The 22131-nt window shown below is 37.1% G+C and overlaps 1 protein-coding gene across 1 annotated transcript; it reads right to left on the reverse strand.

Moving 5' to 3' along the window:
* Positions 1 to 8301: 8301 nt before the first annotated feature.
* Positions 8302 to 18322, reverse strand: LOC140145975 (uncharacterized). The gene is made up of 3 exons (XM_072167710.1): positions 18189 to 18322; positions 15110 to 15248; positions 8302 to 10691 (listed from the first exon to the last, which is right to left on the reverse strand). The coding sequence occupies exons 1-3, from the start codon at positions 18214 to 18216 to the stop codon at positions 9983 to 9985; spliced, it is 876 nt and encodes a 291-aa protein (XP_072023811.1). The 5' UTR covers positions 18217 to 18322; the 3' UTR covers positions 8302 to 9982.
* Positions 18323 to 22131: the final 3809 nt, after the last annotated feature.

The following is a 22131-nucleotide window of genomic DNA, read 5'->3' on the forward strand; positions in this document are numbered from 1 at the left end:
ACACATTTGAGTTTGGCTCTCTTGCACATGTTGTCATCATGTTCTGTGGACCATTTTTGGTTAAAGTGGAAGCCTACTATACCAGTAGGATCAGATGATATACTGCACAACATTTCACTACTCTCTGGGATTTCACTTCCAATTCAATAAGGAATTCTGTCAGTTCTTGTTGGGTTGCTTTAGTGAACAAGATCTTTCTTGATGACTGGCAACCTAGCATGTCTGTTAAACCTGATCTGTGACTTCAGCATTGCACACGCACGCGTTTTGGACTTATTCTTTAGTCCTTGGTGTACATCTCCTTCAGATTGCCAAAGACCGTGTTCTAGTACATCGTCTAGGATATCTATGAGTTTTCTAGATTCTACAAATTTCTCCTTCATTCTGGTTTTCAGTTTTGTTTCTTTAATTTTGTAGTTTTGTCAACAATTTATTCTATTCTTGCGAGCCTCTGAAGTTGCTGCACGGATGATCTTTGCTCTGTCCTCTTTTAATTTGCCTGCAAGGAAGTTTTCTCTCACTTTATTTACTTTAAAGGTGGTCTTGCTTTGTCCATGGACGCTGCTTTGGTCAGTAGTGTGCGTGCGTCCCACATGGCAAACACTCTTTCACCTGATATGTTATTCGAGGTGAATGAAGCTGCTTCCACTTGCAATGTCTAGCACGGTTGTTTGGTGTGATAATTTATTAATTTTTCTAACAAAACGTTATAAATGTTCAATTCTAGACCTGAATAATACCCTGGGAATAATACCAACAGCTATCACACCAATAAACTGCATTATACACATATATTTTGTAGCAATTTTTAACGGTGATTTTCGTTTCTATATCATTTTTTATATTCATTTTTTCTGCTTTTTTGTTTTAAGTTTTTATTCTTATAAACTGTACATTTTTGTGCAAATTGAGGGCGCTATTTACATATATTTTTAATTTAAATTAGCCAAATAATATGAGTTATTTCTTGATAAAAAGTTTTTTGAAAATTCTCTTGTCATTTGTTAGTTTTTTGCTGATGTTCTAATACCATTATACCCCTTTTAAAGATGCAAACCAGATTGAAGATAAATAGCGCCATCATTGCTCAACTTTTCTTTAAAATTACTTACTTTTACATGCCATCAAACAACAGTGGTCTGTAATGCACTGTGGAACTTGCCACCAGGCAGGCAGGGGGTTAAAGTTGACTTCAAGTTTTCAGTGAGTACTTGAATGCTTACTTTAGGTTGAGCTTTCTTTTTCTTTGCTTTTTTGGCACGACACTTTCTGTTGTTGCTTTGTAGTTGCATCTGCTTTAATTTTTCGGACTTGGCTTTCATTTGCAACTTACCCGATTTGCATTTCTTTGCAATATTTCGCCACTTGATGGCCTCATTTCTCCACCAATGCATGGATGCATTTATTCTGAATTGTTTGTATTAAATACTTTGGTTTGAATTTTTTCCCAATACATACACAGTTTTGAGTCTCTGTTGATTGGTTTTGTGTGAATGTGTCATGTTAGAGTTCAGCTGTTTGAGTTTTTCAATTTGTGTATTTAGCTGGTTAATTATGATTGCATGTTCCTGATTGAGCCTTTGATTTACATTTTCCAGACTTTTTCTCAGTCTTTTCAATTTGTTGTTCTCCCAATTTTTATAGCTCCTATATTTTCTATTAGCTTTCAATGTCTCCTGAAAGGGATTAAACTTGGGGCGCTTTGGCTGGGGACTGGAAACAAACTGGTGGTGAATATATCTCTTCATAAAAGCTCTGTTGACTGTCTTTGCAGTATAGGGGCCAGCCCCCTGAAATTTCCTGGAACACACTATATATTATTGATATACAGGTCTTCTTTAATTATTTTAAGCTATTAAGAGCATTCAAAGAGAAGACAGATTCCATGGAAACGGTCATTTACACCAATTTTTGTGAATTTTACTGGGAAATTAGCTCTATCTTACAGGGGACATTTTCTTAAAAATGAGCATTACATGCCATTGCCATATAGCATGGAAACTGCATTCTCTTTGAATTCTCTCAATAGTCTAAAATTAAAGAAGCCTTAATTGTTTATCAATGAAGTTAAGGGTAATTCAAACTTCACGATCGTCGCCGTCAGAAGCCCTGACAGGTTGACACTCGACATTTTGCGCATTTTCAACTCAAGGCGCCATGTTTCTATGTCGACGGGAGTATGAAGTATCTTTTTTTTTTGATGATTTAAGCATCGTAAAAAATCATTCAGTAGGCCTACCTGAAATTTAATGCTATAGTATGGACCTGTTTCATGATTCAAACCGCTGAAAATGGGCCGTGAATACGACCGCTGTACGGAGAAATTTACGATAGATTGCAGGCAACGTTTGGGAATACTATACCGGATTGTCATGGATTCCAATCATGTCGTCTGTAATCGCCATAACCGAATCACTTGCTCTCACAAATCGTATCAATATAATGTTGTCGCTATTTGAAAAAACAAACTGGTTGTACAGATATTTCCCAGATGTATCTACCATTTTGGCACGATTTACGAACATTTTACAGATTTTTGGGTCCTCGACCAATCGCTGAAAACCCCTCAATATATTATGGACAAAAGGCCCAAACAACATCAGATTCAGCAAAATCTTTCTTTGGTGGACAGAATAGAATACATCTAAAATTGAAACAAAGTTATTATGGACCTGCGTGGTTGTATCAAAGAACTATTTAGTTGTATAAAAATAAAGCAAAATACGACGCGTCACATCAAAAGATCCCAAAGATGTCGATAACTATTAATTCAGAGCTTAGTATCTTATGACAGGTTTGAGTAAGATAAAGTATAGACTATGCCATAGTCTATATCACTCCCGGTTACCACTGTGTGCTTTGCGAAATAGCCTATACACCGATATAGCACTCCCAAATAAAGTACACTATTGATTTCTCCACATTCATCCTATTAAGAGAGAGAGAGAGGGCTCCTTTTACTGTTCAGCGTTCGAAATAAGGCGCGTCCTTGCGTCAAATACCCGTGAAAGTAGGCGCGGACCCGCAAATTTCCTACGGTACGGGTCCGCGTGACGAGTAAAAATTGAACCAAGCAAAGTCCAGAAAATCCTAGTTTTGTTGTTCCACTGGAAAATCTGGTTCACATAATACGTCCAGCTCCCTGATAGTACGCTTTTATTTTAGTTTCCCATCAAGTTTTCAACCCGGGGTTTCAATTTTCTACAATCTACATACCGTGATCGCCGTAGCTAATTCTCTCTCTTGACATTTCAAAGGCAAGGGTCCGGGGTCGGATCCTTGAAAATTGGTGAGGACCGGTCCGGAGGGCCCTTGGATTTCGAGGTCTGTTACTGTTATTGTTACTGTTAAATTTGAGAGCTTTTGAGTATCGCTAATCTGTATCGCTCTCTGTCCACAAAACGCCCCACACCCGAGAGCGAACTCAAATCTTACATTTACAAAAAGAGAGCCCTCTCTTGATAAGTATCATAATATCATATGAAAAATAACGGTGTACGTATACAGTGCCCTCTTTAGCTATAAAAATAGTTCTTTACGCATAGAAAAATCTGCAAGATAATATTAAAATTATTTATATGATATCAGGCAAAGATAATCGCTATTTAATAGCATTCCAAACCATTGAACACATTGAAATACAAGACTCTTCAACCAGTAACTGAATCTAAAATGTGTCAGTTTGGTAGATGGATTCAAAAACAATCCTGGTCAGATGTGCACAATGCTCCTGATGTCCAATCCAAGGCTGATGCCTTCTATCATACTCTGAATGAGGGTATTGACTCGTCTTTTCCAACAAAGACTGTCCGACTGCACTCCACTGATAAGCCCTGGATGACGGACAGAGTCAAGAATCTTATTCAGAGAAGGCAGAAGGCATTTGCCTCGGGGGACAAACGTATATTTAATAAACTGCGGAATCAAGTCATATATGAAATCAAGAAAGCTAAACATACTCATAATATAAATAAAGTCAAGTATCTGCAAAAGACTGAACCTGGTAAATGGTACAAAGAAATAAAATCATTTGCTAACATGAACAAATTAAACCCCACCATCCATGTGCCGGGTGTAGACCCTGTTGATCATGTTGCTGTTTCTAATGTTACCAACAAACAGCTGGCAAGTTTTTCCCAAGTTCAACACCGGGGTTCAACAACCCCTCAATTGTGATGAATTGCTTGCCTACCTCCCGAGTAAAGATCCTCCCTCTCAATTCCAGCCATGGGAGATCTATGGGGACTTGAAGAAGGTGTCGGTTTCGAAAGCGGGTGGTCCTGACAACATCCCTCAGAAGGTTTTAAAAGAATTTGCTTATGAGCTTAGCTCACCTGTCACAGACATCAAAACACTTCTCTTCAAGAAGGTGTAGTGCCATCACAGTGGAAACAAGCAAATGTCATCCGCTTCCGAAGACGACACCCCTTCAATTGACAAATTAAGACCAGTGTTACTTACATTAAACTTGGCCAAAATAGCTGAAGGCAAGGTTTTCAAATTTGTTGTTGATTCTATTCAATCTCAGGTTGATGAGAGGCAATTATGGCAACTAGAAAGGTATGTCGACTACCCACTGCTTGATAGATGTTTACCACCTGTTGGTCTCGGAGGCTGTGAAATCTGGTACAATCAGTACGTTGGTACTAACAGATTTCTCAAAAAGCCTTTGATGCCAATGTCATCGACCACAGCATTGCTGCTTCAAATCTCCTGAGCATGGGTGTGTCACCATCTATTGTGCAATGGGTGGCTGACTTCATTTGTGGTAGGCAACAAAGAGTAAAGTCTGAATGGCAAACTTTATTGGGAGGGGTTCCATAAGGTACAATCTTGGCCCCAATAATATTTTTAAGTATTATCAACAGTGCCCAAGAGAATGACAAGAAATCGGACATCCGCGTATGGAAATATGTTGATGACCTGACCATAGATGAAAGCAGGGGCTATGGGAAACCTAGTAAGATCCAGAAAAGTCTGGATGATGCTGAATCCTACAAAATGTCAGGTCATGCAAGTCCATTTTGGTAGAAAACCTGCTCCCAACGTGGAAGTCTGTATTTCTAGTCGGAATCTTGTGGTTGTTGATAAGGTTAAACTACTTGGAGTTATCATTGATAAGGATTTGAAGTGGGAGGGTCAGGTAAATAAAATGTACAGTAAGGCCAACAGAAAGCTGTTCATGCTCAGAAAACTGAAAGGAGCCGGGCTTGACAAAGAAGATCTCCTTACCGTTTACAAAGGTTATGTCCGTCCATGTCTAGAGTATGCTGCACCACTCTGGAGTGCTGGCCTCACTCAGCAGCAGGTGAGCCACCTTGCGAAGATTCAGAAGCGTCTATGCCGTTGCATCCTTTCATCAGATTATACAACCTACTCTGATGCATTGGAAGTCCTCAACCTTCAATCTCTTGTGGACCGCAGAATTCATATCTGCAAGGAATTTGCTATCAAAGCTAGCAGCTCTGAAAGCTTCTCAAGGTGGTTCCCCTGCTCTAGTTCAGGTCAAGTATGCAACTCCGGAAACGAGCACAATTCAAACCATTCCGATTTAAAACTGACCGTTTCAAGAACAGCCCACTGCCCTATCTTACCAGTCTTTTAAATGAACTACCCTCCTATACTTCTTAAATCACTCAATTTTGATGTGCTAGCTGTTTTCATGATTTTCATCAGTGTCTTTTTAACTTATATTAAAGTGCCTTTTAGCTTGTATATGCTCAATGAAAATCTTTTACCAAAACAGTGTGCAATATTCATGTATCATTCCAATTAATACAAAATGTTTTAAATTGTGTTTTTGTAATCCTATTTTCTTTTAAATATGTTTTCTTTTATATTGGTAGAGTTTAAACCTATACACACAACTGAAATTGTTCACTTACGTGAGCTTTTTCAAACTGATGGTGATTGAGTTATTGATTTGGGATGTCACATGACGAGCTGACGATGTCATGTGACAGAACAGGTTCATAGACCGGAGGCAGCTGGTGGCGGCCTTTGTCCTTGTTGAGTGAACTGGGGTGGCGTCTGATGTTGATGGTTTCCCTTACACCACGGTTAAACCAGTTGGAATCCTGATCAAGCACTTTAACATCCTTCCACGCGATGGTGTGTTTCGCGGCTTGAGCGTGTTGAGCGACAGGCGAGAAGGCATTGCTCTTGCGTTTATGTTTTCTTTTGATATAGTATATAATGTATTACTTTGAAATTGTACAGAGATATATATTTTTATGTTGTATTAATTGATGGGTAAATTTTGATGTTTGTAAATTGTAAGTTGTGTCGCAATTCAGTTTTTATACTGCTGTGACATTTAATAAAATATACCTTTAATATACCTGAAATAATACCAGCGCATGTCACCAATTCGCGTCACTCTTTTTATCGCGACTGACTTTGGTTCTTTTCAAGTATTATTACTTTCCCACACGCCTTGTATGCAGTGTCATATGTGACCGTACACCACGAATGAGCCGTAAATGTCCTCAATTGTATTCTGAGTTACAGTGTAAAATGGGCATGAAGGTCATATTCATAGGTATTTCAATTTGGTGCTACGTGTATCTCATTAAATGAGGTACACGTAGCACCAAATTGAGGTACCTATGAATACGACCTTCATGCCCATTTTACGCTGTAACTCAGAATACAATTGAGGACATTTACGGCTCATTCGTGGTGTACGGTCACATATGGGTATCACATATGCGTTCGACTAATGTTTCGATCAAAATAATACAAAATAAATAAAACATCTGAAACAATAGTTAATTATTAAATCACAGATTTTGTCATAAATACAGGAAAGATTTCTTAGTTCATCAAAATACATTACATTAAGTGTAAAAATCTAGATTTCTAGAAAAATTGAGGTGAGGTTCGTGAGAAAATAGAGAGATTGCGATTTCCAAACGTATCATCGAACGTACGTGGAATCTTTTCAAAATCCCGTCACAGGAGAGCGGTTTTGAATAGATTCCACGTACGTTCGATACGTACGTTTGGAAATCACAATCTCACTAATGTTACAATATGGTTTTATTGGGATATAATGTTTAGTTCCATAACGCGCAAAACCATTCACTATTGGCTATATTTGACACGTCAACTACATTAAAAAAAGTTCTGAGTATTCTAGAAAAAAGAAAATATTGAAAAAATAAAGAAAACAGAAAACATCTTTTTCGGAAGTTCTATAAAAACTGAAATTTTCCAGAAAAGGAATGCAAAGGCGGTAGTTCTTTGACCCAGTACGTTTTGACGTGGTTCACTAACTCTAACGATGACGTAGGGCAGAACAGCCAATCATCAACGTGTGTTACATTATACCCATGATACTACGGGCATAAACACATCTTATTTCTTCATCTGCTAGTTTGGTTTGCCAGTGAGTATGACGTTGTTTCGATGTCCATAGTTTTGTATTTGATGGATATTGCTTCTCAAGACCACCAACCTGTTGAAAAGTTATCTAAGTTATTCCTCCTGTCATGACGATCCAGAAAAAGTATACCTTTACCTTATCTGTGACATTCCCTTCTTGAGTTATACGCAGAAAGGTCAAAGGTCACCATTTGACCTTCACAGGGGTCATAATCTGAAAGACACGCTGATTGTTTATGAAAATAGAAAATGAAAATATAGACCAAGCCCTTTTTTGCTATGTTGCCATGGTTACCATGTAAGAAAACATCATATACAATACAAACTATTATTTTCTGCATGAATTTTCAGTGATGTACAATTTGAGACTAATTTGGTATAGATCGGAGCATTTTTCAGGTTTTGACCTATGTGGAGGTCAAATCTTGACCTTTGAGCTTTCTGCTTATTAGTCCAGAAAGGTATGTCACAGATAGGTAAAAGTATACTTTTTCTCCAATATGAAGAAGGCGACGTCCAAGGTCAAATCTGGTCATTCAATTCGAGAAAGTGCTGTGTTACAGCACGAAACGTTATTGAGGTATGTTAACATCACCTTTATTAAGAACAATTTTATATAAAGTATTCAAGAGACCTGGGGATTCAACATCAGTAATTGTAGATACAGCGCAAGGTTCATAACTTTGCAACCAAGTATTCAAGACCTGGGGATTCAAAATCAGTAATTACTGAGCAAGTTAATAGTGGTAGTAACTCAATGTTCAAAATCTTTAATTAAGCCTGAGTGGATCAGATTGGGTCACAAATGTAAAATGTTTTAGACTAATCAAACCTAGTATACAAGAGCACTTTCCTTAAGAAAACTGAAAGGCATCAATAAACAGGCTGTAGAGGGAAAACACGTTTCCATTTTTTCATTATTATTATTTTCCTTCAACACCCTTAAACATAGTACTTACTCAATGACGTTTAACTACTATATCCATGAAATGAATGTGGACAAATTGGCGTACGTGAATTCATAAATGAATGAACAAATAATTAAATGCAAATTATAATGAAAGACATAGATAAAAAAAGACTATTATTTTGCGTCTAAATTTCTGACAACTAGACATAAAATGCCGTTCTGCGCAGGTAGGCAACCAATCACGGCGCGGCTTTGCCCTGACGTCAGACGCGATTTAGTCTCTTTCTTTTATCTCTGTCTTTCATTATAACAATAAATATGGGAGTAACTTGAACAGAGATGAAACCTTGGAGAGGTGAAACGACGGAGAGAGAGGGATGGGGAGAGAATGGAGAGGAAGTGGGTAAGAGCGAGGGAAAGAGAGGGCGAAAGAAAAACGAAAGAGAGGAGGAGTGACCGGGGGAAAGATATGGAAGCCGGAAGAGAGACAGAGGTCAACGATAATTAAACACAGTTGTAACGAGTATTTTAATCTATTTTTTGTCAACTTATTTAATATATCATAGTATTCTTTATTTTTACATATATCAAAGAATTATTCAAAATCCACTTAAATTATCTCAACCCAGTGAACAGCAAAAGCATCGGGGGATCCCGCTATAGTATATGTATCTACCTCCAGTACCACCGGCACTAGCTTTGAAGTTCAGTGTACATAATGCTGCACGTTGATCGCGCGCGGAAAAGTATGTACACGCACCAAGTACACCCCAACACACTGAACGAAGCTAGTGTCGAGGACTGGAGGTAGATATATATTTAATTTCATCAGCAAGCTTTATAATACACAAGACAAAATATACATATACATACAATAGTTTAAAACATTAGAAATAAACGGCCGCAGTTTAAAACCTACACACAAGGATACTCGACCAGCGAGCCCTTGGCAAGAGAGATATTGAATACGTGGAGCGTAAAGGCATCGGGATGCAGAGGATAGAGCACGGGGGACTTGAAGGCAGAAAAGATGGAAAAACGCACCCAACCCCTCCGTACCATAGCCGCAAACGTACCCTGTGCCCATGGTCTCCAGGCACTCGATTAAAATACAATGTGAAGCTGTGGAAAAGCATCTAAATAAAAGACACAACATATATATACATCCATTCCAGAGTCAATTCCACAGTACCACAAAGTAAATTGATGGCAGGAAAGATGGTACAACCAGAGTGCGATACAAATTTGAGAGAGGCACTCAGGATTCCTATAGTCTATCTTTAATGTTGTACTCTTTATTAAGGATGCGAAATGAAATACACAGGTGTCGTTAAAGTTATCACACCCATGGGTTTGGTTCCAGCCCTGCGTTCTATCTAACAACCATGTTGGTATATTTCCCCGAGATTTTTAAATTTACCCATTTGTCTTAAGGTAATGAAATGAATTTCTGATGGGCTTTTGAAAACGGATTGAGGCTGGGACATAATTGTTAAAGCCTCATTTTAGAGAAATTTCATTACATTTGATTTTAAATAAACAGGTGCAGTTTTAATTTCCTTTAAAATATATACATATTTACTAGTGTTATCCAAATACATGGTTCTAATGACTTTTGGGACACCCGGAACCCACAAAGATTTATATTTTCTTTATTTCAAATTGAAAGTTGCATGACATTGACACTTAAAAATTATTGTAATATTCTCCAAGTGGTGTAAGCTTAGACTCATATTTCCCGTCTTTTGTAAGCTTGTTATCTAACAGGGAGCAAGAGGACTTTACATAGCCGGTGCCAGTACCTTTTCGGCTAGCAAACCAAGCATACTTTTCAACATATTCCGCGTCCTCTAACATAGGTAACAGCTCCTTCATATAATTAAGCTGATCATTTGGATCGTCAGTATGGGGAAGGGCAAACTCTGTCAAAAATATTTTCTTATTGTATCTTTCCCATAAACTTTTGAGATAATCCATAACTTCAGTGGGTTTTTCATAATAACAATGAGTAGAAATGTAATCTATTTGACAATCTGAACAACTTTGAAAAAATTCGTCAAACCATTGAATGTGATCATAGACGCCTCCAGGTGCCGCGGCTGGACTGATAAACTTTGTTGCGCCGTTTGCTTTCCCTGCTGCTTCTAGCTCTCTCCAACGATCGGCAGCCTCCGCTGGTTTCATGAATGCTTGTCTCATATGGTTTGGTTCGTAGAAACCCATGACATGTTTGTTAATGTCAGATGAGGGTGCAAGGAAGTTAAACTCCTTCTTTGTAGGAGGTTGTGGCCAATATCCCCAACACATTGGGATATACTTGTCTTTTTGTTGCAATTCATTGGAACACATATGATCTCGGTCTGAGTGAAAGGCGGTCGAAATTCCCCAACTGTACCTGCACCGTGGTAAATAAAATACCCGAAAAACAAAATTATAACAAAACATTTCCATCCAGCATCCTAGAAAAGGCACATCGTCAAATTCCACTGTATTTTATAATTTAAATTCAAATCACATCTCAATGATGCATTTGTTTTTGAATACAAAACAAAACAATCCCGGTTAATAAAGCAAAGTATATTGAGCCATGAACCTATACTGACAGTGTGTAAAATTCTGTCCCAAAGCAAAAAAAAAAAAAAAAAAAAAAGAAGTAAGTAATATGTCAAGGCAGAAAATAAACAGTTCTGTCCATATATTTATGTGTAACTAGTTTCGATGGACTATACTGCTTCAACCTAGAAGTACAAACCAAATCTGTGGCATCGCGGCGGGGTCGACGCTTTGCGTCACACGCGCTGTGTGTTAAAAACGCGACGCAGAAAGAGCATGGTGTGCTCGGCAAGTACAAATCGTGCAGCAGTTGGCGCGCCAAAGAAGCATTTACACACGCATTGCACTGAAACAATTATTCTCAAACCTCCAGTTTCCGAGGTCTATTTACTTTGTACTTCTGACAATGTCTGAGTTGACATACTATACATATATGTATCGGTGTTCGGGCCCTGCCGTAGTGTCTAGTTAGTAGTGGACAAATTTCTAAGCTGGACAAAATAGCAAAATCGTTAGATGACCCGCTACAAAAATGACTTCAACTGGACGTGTACGTGCGAAGCGCGCGAGAATTTGTAATTTCAATGCTGAAATATGTCGAAATAAATACTTGTTGCCTAAGGGACCGATCGTTATTTACGGCAGGGGGGGGAATGGGTGTTTTGGCAAAAATATTGACAAAAAATTTCGCGTTCCCCCCTCGCGTCCGCTCAAAATTTTCGCGTTCCCCCTTGTTTTCCCAATTTTCTCCATTTAAAATTTAACAATCCCCCCTCCTGGTTCAACTAAAAATTTCAGGTTCCCCCCTCAAGACCACAAAAAATTTCATGTTCCCCCCTAAATTTACCCATTCCCCCTGCCATAAATAACGATCGCTCCCTAAAAAAACCCAAATAGAAGATAAGCATCACAGATTTGGTTTTTATCCTGGCATTTCGGCGGCCGGTAAGTCACTATCTACAATCTTAGAAATAATTGTTCGAACACTTTAAAGACCTCATTGGAAATGGTCCCCCTTCTTCCCCCGTACAATGTTGGCAATGTGCTCATCTTCATCATATCTTCTCCCAACATTGATTGGTGGGGAAAGGGGAGGGATATGCTAAAGATGAACATCGAGAGAACACTATTATAATTCTTAGTTTCCAGTGACTCATATAGCGTGCGCAAGTAAGAAGAACATAGGAATTACAGTGGGCGTTCGAACACATTTTGCCGGTAGTTATAGTGGTAACATTTGTCCGTCGACAAATAGCACGCCCAATCAAACACAAAGTAGCCAGTCTCGGACGGGTTCTATTGACACACTGCTTTAACATGATATGGCCCGAGCTAGAGCCGAATGCTTTTTTATCCTAGGCTATTATAATTTCAAAAGTCTTTATTCATAAGCCCTACAATTTTCTCATACCTCAAAATAACAAAAATTATTTGAGAGTGAACAGCGTAAAAGTTTTATCTTGAAGCAATGCCACAAGTTCCAGTACAGAAAAACAGGATATAGCGTCCTTGAAATACATATCCCCCATACCTACATGTAGATTTTAGAAATATATCTTAATAATTATTATTCGTTAAAATCTACAGACTACCTACTAGATCCCTGTAAGTTTTACTCGTGCATCTACGAGATATAATCTAAGACATAATTTTAAACAAAATAGTTTGCGTCGTCACTGTTAATCAAACCCCCAGCTTCAGAATCCCGTGCAAGCATTGACACTATAATTATAATTATAATTTCACTTCATAACGAAGTGTCCCTTATAATTATGATTGCTTTTGTAATCAGTGGCGACCCAATTGTATTTATATTTCAGGGCTAAATCCTGGGCCTTGGCACCGCCATTAATATTGTCTATTATTAAGATATTTATTCTTTCTTTTATAATAATTGTAAAAATATTGTCAAATTTGAATTCCGTTCTGGTACACCAGAACGAAATTAAAACAGTGGCCTATGGAGCAGTGTATATGTAATACACGCAATTAATTATGCATAACTCGCTAACGGCTAACGAAAAATCGGAATCGACTGAATTTTATTCGAATAAGCTTTTTTCTTGGAAATCTACTGAAAAATGTCATATAAAGTGGATGCTAGGATCACGAAATACTCTTTTATTAACTGTACCAGTTTGTTTGCTGAATATTGATAGAATATTCATTGACAAATCGGAGAAAAGGAATCGCAGAAAATGTAGAAAAATCGCGGTACTGTTACAAGGTAAAAGGCAACTTTTCTAGGCATTGTTGATATGGTGCCTTATTTTTATAAAGTATCTTACTATAAATAGGGGAATGTTGTATGTATGTATGTATCTATCTATCTATGTATGCCTATAAAGGCTCTGTCAGTTTCGATCCAAATGTCGCCAAATTCATACGGGAGATCGATGAATATACGGGAACGTGTTTAAACTTTATTTGGTTGAAAACGGTCAAGAATTGCTGCAAAAACAGTGAAAATATGGGTAAAAACGGGTTTTTTGTTATGAAAATCCTTTGCCAGACTACGCGTCACTGCAGCTGGCCGGCAGCGCGTCGGCGCCTCGTGCGTAATGCGCACTACGCCAATGGGCGCGTAAACGGCGCAGAGCCACGCGACTGCGAGCCAGAGACCAGTGGACATGATAATACGGAAAGAAGGAAAAATAAAGGACAAAAAGGTACATGGACGGGTCACGGGATTATGATAACGGGTGAACACGTCCGCAGACACGCTATGAGAGGACGTAATAAATACGGGAAAAAGATGTTTGTTGTTTAAACAACATGAAGCGGTACTATAAAGAAAAATAAAATTAAAATGCGCAGTAAACGGCGCAGAGCCAGACGATTTGCGAGCCAGAGACCAGTGGACATGATAATAGGAAAGAAGGAAAAATAATAAAGGACAAAAAGGTACATGGACGGGTCACGGGATTATGATAACGGGTGAACACGTCCGAACGGGAATAAAATAGGCTAAAGAAGGAAAGAATAATAAAATCTAATAAAATTAGATGATTTAAATAAAAAAAAGCTATTAAACTGAGGACAGAACTAAATAAATAACATGAAAACGGGAAATCACAAGCTAAGCAGCAAATAAAAAATGAAGCCAACAGGGAAATGTAAGAAAGGACAGATTTAGAAAATAACGGGAACGGGATTGAGTAAATAAAAAACATGCTTAGCAGCAAAATGTTTTTAAAAAAATGGAACAAAATTGGCCCATGTAAAAGAAACTAAAAAGAAAGAAAGAAGCTAAAATGGAAACTTAGGCTTAACGAGGGTCAGACTCAGATAAATGAAATTTACCTTTTCAATGATTCTACCTGTTCAGTAATTCCATCCGTTTTAGTGAACGCTCCCATTTACTCACCTAGCGGGGACCCGCGCGTAGCGCGGGTGTCCCGCTAGTTCTTATAAAGTTTCCTATTACTAAGACCAAAATTTTGAAACGGTTTGTATATTTGAAGGTGTAAAATTAACCATAAGGCACTTTTTTACCGCCGCGTTCAGAAACTCAAGACACTGTAAGCAAATCGTGTCCGAGTTTGATTGGCAGATGACGTCAGACGCAAACTAGTCTTTTTAAACCTGTCTTTCTTTATCATTCCTGAAAGGTGTTGTGTATTACGCATGTTATCAATCCCTATTGCATAACCATTTCTATTCAATTTTCAAATCTTAAACTGTTTTTGAAGGAAAAAAGAACACTGTTAATGTTATGTTGTTATGCCGGATGTTGAGGTTACAAATCTAGTGATCGACCTTTTCGGTCAATCCCATTAGCCTTTGCGTGTAGAGTGATGTGCACATCGTTTAGTGAACAACGCTACTGCGCATTTCAAAGCCGTGAAGTGCGCAGTAACGATGTGCGAATTGGTGTGACAACATCTCATGTCTACCCGCAAAGGCTTATGGATTTATCGAAAATTATCAAATTTTGCTAATAACAAGAGAAGGGATGAACAAATTATATCTGAAAAATGACGGTGTTATGTTTAATGGTTTTTTATGAGTGGTTAATTTTCTACATATCTTTTTGAAACATTGTATAATCATTCAATTATTTACGGCGGGGAGGGGAGGGGTCAAATATTTAAAAATAAATCATGTCGACCACCATGATTTACAAAACATGTCAGCCCCTAATCATCAAATAAAAATTTCCTCTCAAAATTTTTCCTCTATCCCCGTAAATAATGAACGCTAAATAATATCCAAAAAAAATCCACAAAAGGATTTAATTAAATCAATTATCGTTCTTACCACCATGCGATGTTTGTGAACTGCCCCACGTCGTCACAATTGTAGTAAAGCGAAGACATACCAACCCCTTTCTTGGTAGATGCTGTATGCCCCAAGTCCATAGTAACTAAGACTGACAGGCAAAGTAAGCCCCAGAAAGCTGCAACAAATTCAGAAATTTTTGTGTTAAAAAGTTTTCATTGGGCATACATGTTTTTTAGACTTAAAATATCAATCATGCTGATTCCACCCATCAAAATGAACATCTAAAATTCACAATAACTATACAATACATTTATCTTTGTTGATATTTTACACTAAAATTTTATGCTAGTTTTTAAATTGTACACCTTTAAAGCCATAATGTGTGATTTGCTCCACAGCGATGCCCTCAATTTTTCTTGACTTTCTACTTTTTGCATGATTGTAATGCCCAATGGTGTACTAAAATACCATGTGATAGACTAAACCTGAAGTGCTTTAATTACGTCTTGACGCCAATATTCATGATAGTAATACGATCGGCGAGCTAATACACGCATTGTATTCACTGGAATGAAATAGCATTTTCTACATTTACCTCATTTGTTTGGCTCGAAATTAAAAAAAGGACAATGTGATCAATGAAAATTAACATTTAAATAGGAATCTATTCTTGAAAACGATTTTAAAATGTTTTATATGAGCAAATTTAACAACAACATTGTTGAAAATTTGATTGCAAAATATTTGTGCAATAATTTTTGCAAAATATTTTGTCAACTCTTAAGTAACATTATGTGTTAGAATTTTTGCATTAAATTTCCAAAAAAATGCTGTTGGAACGTTGTTAAAACGTTCTTTTACCCTTTATAACCCAATGATAAAACGTTTTGTGTTTGCTGGATATTTAAAAAATAAAATGTTGCCCTCCGTAAGGTACCACGGAGAAAGTCGCATGATAATAAAACAGGTGATAGGTATGAATGGTTTGGAATCGAACTGGAGACCTGTCCCTCTGTCACTTAGATGACCCAACATTAGAACCAACATTTTCAATTGTTTTACAGTTAAGTTTATTAGATAGGGTCTATACACACCAAGTAGAGCTCGCGCAATGCCTAGATGGTGGGGAATATCCATATTCCTGGGAAAAAAACTCTTGGAACACTGCGCATACTTCCTCTAAATTCTGTGCAGTATTTTTCATGATCATGAAAATTACTTATAAACGGAACATCTACTTCAATAATTTACCTTTCCCTATCATCAATGTTGGAACCTTTTTCGGAAATTACTGAAGACATCAGCATTTCATAACATTGAACAATATTGTAACGCTTGAGGGCGAGATGTCGCCCTCTAGCGTTACAATATTATTGTACCCAATTGAAGTTAGCATTAGGGATCATATGAGGTAGAGAACTTATACTCGGGGTATCGAAAATACCGCTGTAAGAAAATCCCTTGTAATTTTATACTAATTTTCATCAACGTAGAGATTTTAACGCTAAACTATTCCCAACCAATGATTCTCCTGCTAAATGTATATACACAACCGATTCTATGTATTTTGATTGTCGTTTTAACATTTGAAATACTGCATCACTTGTGTGTAGTATCCGTATCGGCATTGAATATTCAACAGTGGGCATTGCATATCCTTAACTAACGGCAGAATTACGAAATTAAACTTTTTTGAACAAATATTTTCATGCCATCTGATGATAAAATTGCTCCACCTCAGACCAAAAAAAACCTCCATCTCGGACCAGAAAAAAACAAATTGATGTCAAGGGTGAAAAACAATAATGTACAGTTATTGAAGAAAAATTAACCTCATATAGCTTCGCGCGAATTTGTGCCGTTTTCCTCATTATATTTATTTTAGCTACTAACTGTTAAAAATTATGTGCAATATTATTGTTCGTTAACTGGTTAATGGATATCTTAAACGAAAACACTTGATTCACTCTACTGCAACGATTCACCAAAGTCCACCCCAATGTCATAAAGAAATCTATGCCACATACGTGGGTATGGATCTGGTATGTTTTTTGCGAGATATCCTCACATTAATCCCTGTTTTGAAGAAAATAATCCTAAGATATAGATCTCCTTTGAATAAATTCCCGTTACGTTCTAAGAACTCAACACGTGAACCAGTAGCGTAACAGGCGGGGTGGGCAGGAGGGGAAGAGTGAAAGAGTAAAATGAAAGAGAAGAGTGCCCGCCTAAAATGAAAGAGAAGAGTGCCCGCCTATCATAAATGAAAGAGAAAATCGGGAAAGCAACGGAAAAGAAAATGGACAAGGAGCCCACTTCCCACCAAAATACACCCCGATCATGTGCTAAAATGAGTGTAAAATACCATATTTTTGCCCGCTCCCCGCCCACATTGTCCCAAAATAACCTTTATGGAAGCTCCAAGTCTTGACAGTTTTCATGTACATTCTCTCTAAACAACGTATGTCCCACCGATAATACCGAGTCAAATTGATGAATTATTTTCATAATTTCCACCATAATTTGTATTTGACCCCCCCCCCCCTCCACCACGAAGAAAGCTGGCTACACCATGATATAAACTCATTTCAATAGAAAAATAATGTTTTTTTCGTGCCACGCGAAATTTAGGTGCTACAAAACATAAAAATGGTAAAAATATGGACAAAATTTGTTTCACAAATCCAAAGACAAATGGTTGAAATACATGTATAGAACTTAACGATTTAAAAACATTGTCTCACCGAGGAGTAAATAAAATTGTTTCGCAATTGCTTCATCCAGGTGCTAAAAAGTACAATTGCCTAGGTGCTAAATATTGTGACAACCCAACTACCCAGCCCCCTGATATCTATCTAATGGTGCGTCCCTTAATGTTTAGGCAGTAAATTGTTTAAAGTTTTCAGGCTTTCCTTCTATAAGCCGTTATTTATCATTGTAAATTTCAGAAGTAAAATTTTAATTACAATATGATAAGGCCACGCCCCCGGACCAAGCCCCCCCCCCCCCCCACACACACACACCCACATACAAACGGTTTGTCTTACGCGATCGCCTTTTTTAAATAACAACAAAGGGTTTAAAACAAATAAACAATAAAACAAAACATATTTACCATTGTTCTGCATCCAACGAAAAAACATGATTGCTGCTACTGACGGTATTCCGTTCGAAGTATAATCTGACTCTGCTGACAGGACTAGATGATGAAGAAATAAAAGACGTGTTTATGCCACGGATGACCCGAAATCTATGAGCTGTCTTGTCTAACACAATATTTACGCCTGTATATATAGGATTTTAACAGTGGCCCGTAGCATTATGGGTAAAATGTTACACACGTTGATGATTGGCTGTTCTGCCCTACGTCATCGTTGGACTTGGCGAACCACGTCAAAACGTACTATCTCAAAGTACTTCGAACTGTAGCCCAGCCATTCCATCTTTGTAATTCGTTAATTATTTTTTAATCTTTTTCTGGAAAATTCCATTTTATAAATTTATAACTTACGCGTGTGCTATAGTGGGTAGACTACAATTCAAATTCATGAGGGGTTTGTTTCACCGAAATCTGTTGGCGAATAAGGATGGACAATTTTTTTTCCGAAAAAAAGATGAGAATTTGAAGATCCAAAAATATTTTCTTTATTGTTTCAATACTTTAATTTTTCTAGAATATTCAGAACTTTGTCCATGTAGTTGACGTGTCAAAGCCAAGAGTGTTTGGTTTTGCGCGTTATGTGACTAAAACATTCTATCCCAATAAAGCCATATTGTAACATTTTCTCACGAACTCGAACTCAATTTTTCTACCAAATGTAATGTAATGAACTACAAGGTGATCCAAAAACAACTTTACCCACATTCAAAGTTTCATATCTCAAAATTGAAAAGTCTGTTTCAAATAATTGCAAATTCTTAACGACCATCTTTCTAAGAGTATCGGTGAAAAAATTAATGAAAAAGAATTCAAATTACAAATGTGATGGCAGTTTTAATTCAAAGGGCACAATTTAGTTTGTCCACACGTACGCATGTGGCTGCTGCGTCACAATACATTATACATCGAGCGTTTTTTCCTCACGGGCGTGATGGTACGCAGGCACGTTGCAATTTTCAGATGGAATTCCGGAGCGGGATGTAAAATACGTATACATCTGCGCGGCTTGTTAATTTAAAAAACAGCTTTAGAATAAAGCTAACATCATACATATTATTTAAAAGAGGTAGAAATTTGTTCCGTTATTCTGAGGAAAGCTATATGCACATACACATGTTATACTTCGTAATGGCTTACACGAACGTCATTCCTTCTGACATAAACTTGTTGCATCACTGCAAGTTGTTAATGTACAAGACCTATGTTTTGGGCATAATTTATGTTACAACGCTATTTCATTTGCTTTCTAAAATACTTAGGCCCTATACTAATGCATGATTTATGGCAAAATACAGGCATATGATAATGAAGGCATGATTAGCGGGTGTAAGTGAATTCTGCACTTACGATAAATTCAAGGTAAAATGAAACCACTAACAATACTCACAAATTTCCTTCACCAATTTTATATAACACCATAAAATATAATTTAAAAAAAAAGATTTTATTCATGCATGTAGACCTGAACTATTGGTAATGACACAGGGCATGCACAGTCGGAATAACTTTAGGAGAGTCCTTGCGAGAATCGGTCTGAGACAGAGAATCGATTCTTGTGACGATTCTTCTAAATTATTTAGTTTGCGAGAATCTTATTCTTCCAAATCGATCCCTATTCAAAACGCAGTAAGTTAAGTTGATTCTCTTGATTCTTGCAAGATGAGTATGATGTGTTTTTGAGTATCAATTTTTATTCACGCAAGTTCAAAATTGCACCACAAAAAATTATTTTGACCCTTTACCTTCAAACTGGCGCCAAATTTGTAATTTACATCCTTTCTCAGTTAATTTTTCACCAAATGCTTTTAGAAAGATGTTCTTTAAGGATATGCAACAAAAATTTGGAAGTTGGAACAGAATTTTCAACTGTGAGAAATCAACGTTTGAAATTGGGTATATAAAGTTGTTTTGGACCACACTGCACACATTAAAAGGTCCCAAAGGGGTCGATGTGATTACAGATTCAGAGCGATGAAGTACCGACAACAATATAATGAAAAGATCATTTACAATTTTTCCAATAGCATCGGACAAACATTTTTTTGTTTTGTTTTAAAGATTATATTACACGATTTGTCACAAAATTAAGAATATTACAAATAAACAACATGTTAACAAACGGTTCGTTAGACCACAATATTAATATTGTGTGACTTTTTTTACCATAACTAATTAGCTAGATAAAATAGACGCTGAAAGTCACATGACTAGATTGTTTTTGAACCTAGCTAAAACCCGATGAAAGTACACACCTGGTTCAATGTCAAGTTGAACGGCATTATGTTCAAAAATTTGAATGAATTTATTTAGAAGGGTAGGTTTTTGTTTAAAATGTTTAAAATTCATTTAATTTAATTGCGATTTTTTTTTAGCTATAACTTGATGAAAGTACACGGCGCATACAAACCCAGCAATGTTGCAAAAAAATACACACAGGTGTATTAATATTATTTAGTTTTATTTAGAAGGGTATGTTTCCTTCCTAAAGTTAATCCATTTAATTGAATTATCATTTTAATGCATGCAAACTCTGCAACAAAAAGTATGCACAGGTGCACACAATATGATAATATTGTAATCTATGTGTAATGTTATCAGAAAAGAAAATATTAATTGGATTCATTTAGAAGGGTATGTTTCCTTCAAAATGTCGATCCATTTAATTTAATTGTCAGTTATTGAACTGGCGGTACATGTAGCTCAATGAAAGTGCACGATGCCCACAAACTCTGCAAAATTGCACAATAATGATCCATGTGAAAGACTAAGCCTGAAGTGCATTAATTACAGTAAAATTTAAGTACATATCCGGTTTTATACATAGTTCACCGATTGAGTGGTGGCTAAACACATCGCGTGCGTGTATATTATTGAATCATTGAATAAGTAGACTGTGTGCATATAACTATTCGTCTTACGTCTTGACGTATAAACTGTTTGAATATCGCTATTCGTCTCACGTCTTGTTTATTCGTCCTAACTGGTAAAAAGTAATTTCTTGGCAATTTATACTGCACTAACACATAATTGTCCCGAAAATACAAACGCATACTTTCGGGACAACTAAGTATTAGTGCACTTTGTTCTATAGGACCAAATTGAATGTGGTCAATTCTTATATCTCCGATTCCATTCAATTTTCCAATACCAAATAAATTACCTACCAATTCTAACAAAATCTTATCTATGACATATTTCTATTAATTCATATAGGGTACCTGCAGGGAATATGGGACCATTAAGGACGTTTAGCTTATTTGCATAAAAACTAAAGAAGATATGCCCACAAGAGATTGTTATGATGAACAACCTGTCCTTTAAGATTAATAAAACAGGCAATGTTACCTTGTTTTTATGTTTGTTTGGACGGAGTTATGTAAGCTATCCACCAGTGGATCTTCTGCGACCCCTACGCAGAACTTCCGTTAGTGGAATAACTGCGCACAGTCGGATTTTCGGCGCACGTGCACTGACGTGCGCAGGGAATCCACTGACGGATTTTCGGCACACGTGCGCTGAAACAACCCTCCGTATATAGGTGCCAGTGGAGTATTTCTGCGCACGGTCGCAGGGAATCCACTGACGGATTTTCGGCGCACGTGCGCAGAAACTCCCCTCCGTATATAGGCGCCGGTGGAGTATTTCTGCGCACGGTCGCAGGGAATCCACTGACGGATTTTCGGCACACGTTTTTCTTGAATTGTTATGATTTAATAGGGTAGAAAGTAAGAAATATTATTTAGGCCTATATTTTTAGAGTCAGAAGTTACTTGTCTTGTGTTTAAAAAGAATAACTTAGAAAGTATGAAATGTATATATTTTTAGAGTTTATTTTTAATACGGTGGAGTATTTATTCTAGGGTAGGCCAATATTAAATCATAACAATTCAAGAAAAAC

The sequence above is a fragment of the Amphiura filiformis genome, chromosome 2 (assembly GCF_039555335.1).
Source record: "Amphiura filiformis chromosome 2, Afil_fr2py, whole genome shotgun sequence".
NCBI classification, from domain to species: domain Eukaryota; kingdom Metazoa; phylum Echinodermata; class Ophiuroidea; order Amphilepidida; family Amphiuridae; genus Amphiura; species Amphiura filiformis.

Coding starts and splice junctions, on each gene's coding strand:
- LOC140145975 (XM_072167710.1), bottom strand. CDS start 18,216: ATGTTTTTTCGTTGGATGCAGAACAATG. Junction 15,249..18,188: donor TCGTTGGATGCAGAACAATG/GTAAATATGTTT, acceptor AATTTGTTGCAG/CTTTCTGGGGCTTACTTTGC. Junction 10,692..15,109: donor TTCACAAACATCGCATGGTG/GTAAGAACGATA, acceptor ACCACGGTGCAG/GTACAGTTGGGGAATTTCGA.